The sequence below is a fragment of the Myotis davidii genome, unplaced genomic scaffold (genome assembly GCF_000327345.1).
Source record: "Myotis davidii unplaced genomic scaffold, ASM32734v1 scaffold44, whole genome shotgun sequence".
NCBI classification, from domain to species: Eukaryota; Metazoa; Chordata; class Mammalia; order Chiroptera; family Vespertilionidae; genus Myotis; species Myotis davidii.
Window position 1 is genome coordinate 12,924,103 of NW_006299705.1, and position 4,070 is coordinate 12,928,172.

At 37.5% G+C, this 4,070-nt stretch overlaps 1 protein-coding gene across 1 annotated transcript in view; it reads left to right on the forward strand.

The window, feature by feature from the left end:
• The window catches only part of ADGRV1 (adhesion G protein-coupled receptor V1), a 481,118-nt gene that overhangs the window by 30,600 nt on the left and 446,448 nt on the right, over positions 1 to 4,070 (forward strand). Inside the window, 1 exon segment of the mRNA XM_006775582.2 lies at positions 2,217 to 2,321. Coding sequence (XP_006775645.1) covers positions 2,217 to 2,321 — 105 coding nt within the window.

A 4,070-nucleotide genomic window follows, 5' to 3' on the forward strand; every position in this document is an offset into this window, starting at 1 on the left:
TCGGATTCATCTTAGTTGGTTAGATTTGTTAAAACAGAATACCATAGCCTGGGTGGCTTGAAAACAACAGAAATTTATTTTGTACTTCTGGTGGCTGAGAAGTCCAAGGTCAAGGCATCCACATATTCAGTGTCTGGTGAAGGCCCACTTCCTGGTTCATAGGCAGCTGTCTTTTTGCTGTGTTCTCATGTGGCAGAGGGGGCAAGGGAGTCTCTTTTTTAAGAGCACTAATTCCATTCATGAGGGCAAAGCCTTCATGACCTAATCTCCTCCCCAAAGCCCCACCTTCTAATACCATCACATTGCAGGTTAGGGTTTCAACATGAATCTGGTGCTCAGGTTGGGAGGAGTGTGCAGAAACATTCCATCTGTAGCAGATGTTATAACCCAATTTTTTTTGATTGTTTTTGCTTGATTTCCCCAATTGCCACTTAAAGCATTGTCTGTCAGCCTCTTCTCAAAGTTTGGTGTGACTCCAGAAAAAGAAAAACATATTGAAAGAAAACTAAAAAAAACTAATAAACTTAAAATTGAATAGCAGACATTATAGTGCTTAAAATATCTTTGGTAAATCCCTACCCTGAGATTTCTCCATTAATTAATATTTCCTAAAGGTTAAAACTCCATGTCATAACCTCTCAGTTTTGCTCAGCAGTTTACTTTTTTCTCCCTTATCACCAAATGTCAGTGTCCATGGCCAGTTCCATGTTCAGATGGTTTTATCTTTAGACACAAACACACAAGACAGGTCCCAGGTCTTAAAATAAAGCAAAATCTATCTTAAATACAATTGGATTTTGCCACTACGTTTTAGACTACAATGACCTTCCTGATACGGAGACTCTTTGAATCATATTACTTTTGTTATCATTACTAAAAGATGAGGTGATACTCTGCAGCTTTTTGTTTATTTTCCAATTTCGATTGCAACTACAATTGGTATATTCTATGTCATTTTCTTCAATTATCTTTGAAATAAGGTGAGCTATAGATAAGTATGATCCTCATAGCTGCAATATTTTTATTAAAAAGGATATGTGGATAACATCAATATAGTAGACATTTTCTAACCTCCATTATATATTGTCATTTACAGAAATAAAATTAATCAATAATTTATTTTGAATGCTGGGGAATTATAGTTAATTATGAAGCAGGCTCCCTTACTTGCTTAATTTCCCTCCCAATTGCCTTTCCTCTGCACTCACTTCTAATTTACCTTCCCTAACCTTATATTGATTTGTTTAAAATATTCTTTCTTTTTTAGTGTTGGCATTATACATCCTGACCTCTGGGAATGAATTCTTGTTTCTAGCTTTGGTCCCAGGTCCATGATATGTGGTCTCTCACTGGGTAGCTGCCCTGCATGACTAGAATGAAACTAAATAACTGTTAACCTCACAGTCGTTGCTAAATAAGCTGACTTTGGTTTCCAGCATAGATCATGATTATAATGATGATGAAGATAACATTAATGATAATAATAGTAACTGCCAACGTTTACTGAACCTTCCCAGTGTGTCACGTACTAGGATAAGCACTTGATGTGAATAATCTCACTGAAACCTCATCATAACCCTTCGTGACAGGCATTCCTATCCCCATTTATCGATGGGATCCTGAAACTTAGAGTCTGGAGAGATGGGCACCACTGCCCTAGTTAGTGTGCGCCTGGCCGCTTCCCTCCTCCCCCTCTTCTGTGCTGAGCTTCAGCAGCCAAGCCAGCGCATTTCAACATTTGAAGTCCTGGCTCTTTTGCTCAGTAATCATGTCCTGAAAAAGTCATTAGCATTTGTCTGCTTTTCAATGGCGAGCTGACCAATGAGGGAAATAGTGGTTGGGAGCAAGGCCAAGTGATTGCACCAGTGAGCTGCCCTGGTCCGGAGGTGAAACTCATTTTTGTGATCTCCTATGCCCCTGTGAGCATTTGAATTTGCCATCTTTTGAGTAGATAATCTTTAGGATTCCTCAGCGGAACAGCTAGTGAATGCGAGAATCTGTTAAAAACCAATTGTTTGCATGACAAGTTTTATGTTCCTTTTTAAAAAAACCATTTAACTACTTTTATTAGCTGCAGTTATTTGATGCTAGGAATTACCACACCCTTAAGAGTACAGTGTGGATGGATTTGTCTGTGGAAATGCAGCATTTTAAGGGAACAGTTTGTAGCTTTGGTCCTACCTCTGCTCATTGATTGTCTTTGCTCTGCCCTATAGCCTTCCTCAGTCACAGTGCGGGAGCCCAGGGGCAGAAACGAATCTGTGCCCCTGACTCTCATCAGAGAAAAAGGAACCTATGGAATGGTCACTGTGACTTTTGAGGTATGTTTACTCTGAAAAAATTTTAAGTGGTAACATTTTAGAGTTCATACTAGATAGCTATAATTTTAAAAAGCAAGGTTCTTTGTATAAGAAATATGACCCTTATATTCCACAAATGAGTGAGACCCTTAATAAAAATGAAATTAAATACTTTAATTATCTGATAAATTTCATGGTTAATATAAAAATGTTTTCCTTGTTACTTGAATATACTGTGCTTACATGGAACACAATGTATCATTTAACCACAAAATACAATGGTAATAATAATGTTAACTCTATAAAATTTATAGAACCTTTATGATAAACTTTTTCAAGGATATAAAATTTTTAAATGCCCATGGATCACTTAGACTTATACAAAGTTACTTAATATGTAGTCTTCCCCATCTGCATTTTCTATTTTAAAAAATGCACTTAATGGATAGTGTTAAAAGTAGTTGCACTCCGTGATGGAGGTCTGTAGACACTATAGCATTTGAGATGAATAAGATAGGCTGTGGGTGAGGCGTATTTCTTCTGGTGCTGGCTGTAACCATTCCATTTTATTGCTTACTGACCAAGTGCTCACCATTATGTCATCATATTGCTGTTCTATGAGATACATATTTAAATCTTCAACTAATTTTTGTTTTATATGATCCAAAACATAAACATATGCTATTTTCAAACATTAACACCTTGAAAAGTCTTGATACCAACTTATATCTTCATTATGAATTATAACATCAATAAAATGGGTAATTTGATTTATGTAACATAATTCTACTGAAGCATAGAAGAGTTTTACTTGTGCTGGTGGAGTCCTACATCATATGGTGGTTATGTTAATGACATAAGAAAATAAACCGGCATAAGGCAGTAATGCATGAAAAGCATAGGCAATAATTAAATATGCAGCAGTCTTTCCAGTTCTACAGAAGAAGCCTTAAGCAATATTTAATCTTCTTAGGAATATGCACTTAGATAATCCATTCTTGAAATTTTTTCTGATAATAAATATGGGAAAAGTGTGAAAAATTGTAGAAAGTACATGGCACCGTCAAGTTACAGTGTTTTCGACTTTGCTGTGGATGTCTGAAGTTATTTTATTGGCTCTTAACTCTTTTGTTTAGTTGAAATAGTTACAGGTTTCATTTGTGGAGCATTTAATATTTCCATATACTATTCTAATACTTTACTCTAATGCTGTTTTCACTGCATGTAAACATTCAGTCTCTCTCATGCCCTTTTGAATTTTATCTCCGTAATCCTTATCTTCATCTCACACAAACTCATTTATTATTTGTTCCTTTTCATCAAATGTAAGGTCCTGGTGGATTGGGAGTTTGCCTTGTTCACTGTTGTATACTTACTACCTAAAAAAGGTCAGGCACAGAGTACTTAGTAAATACTTTTCAAAAGGAATGATTTTTATTAAATCTTCACATCTAGCCTGTTATAAATTATTAGAGGCCCAGTGCACAGATTTGTGCATGAGTGGGGTCCCTCGGCCTGGTCAGTGATCAGGGGTGAGGGAGGTAGGCCAGCGGGGTGGGGTGGGGGAGATAGGCTATGGGAGGTTCGGCCAGCCGGGGGGAGGGACCGTGGGAGGTTGGCCGGCCATGGGAGGTTGGCTGTGGGAGCACACTGACCACCAGGGGGCAGCTCCTGGTGGTCAGTGCGTGTCATAGTGACTGGTCATTCAGTCGCTTAGGCTTTTATATATATAGATTATACTCAATTGAAAGATGAGGAACATGCTGCACA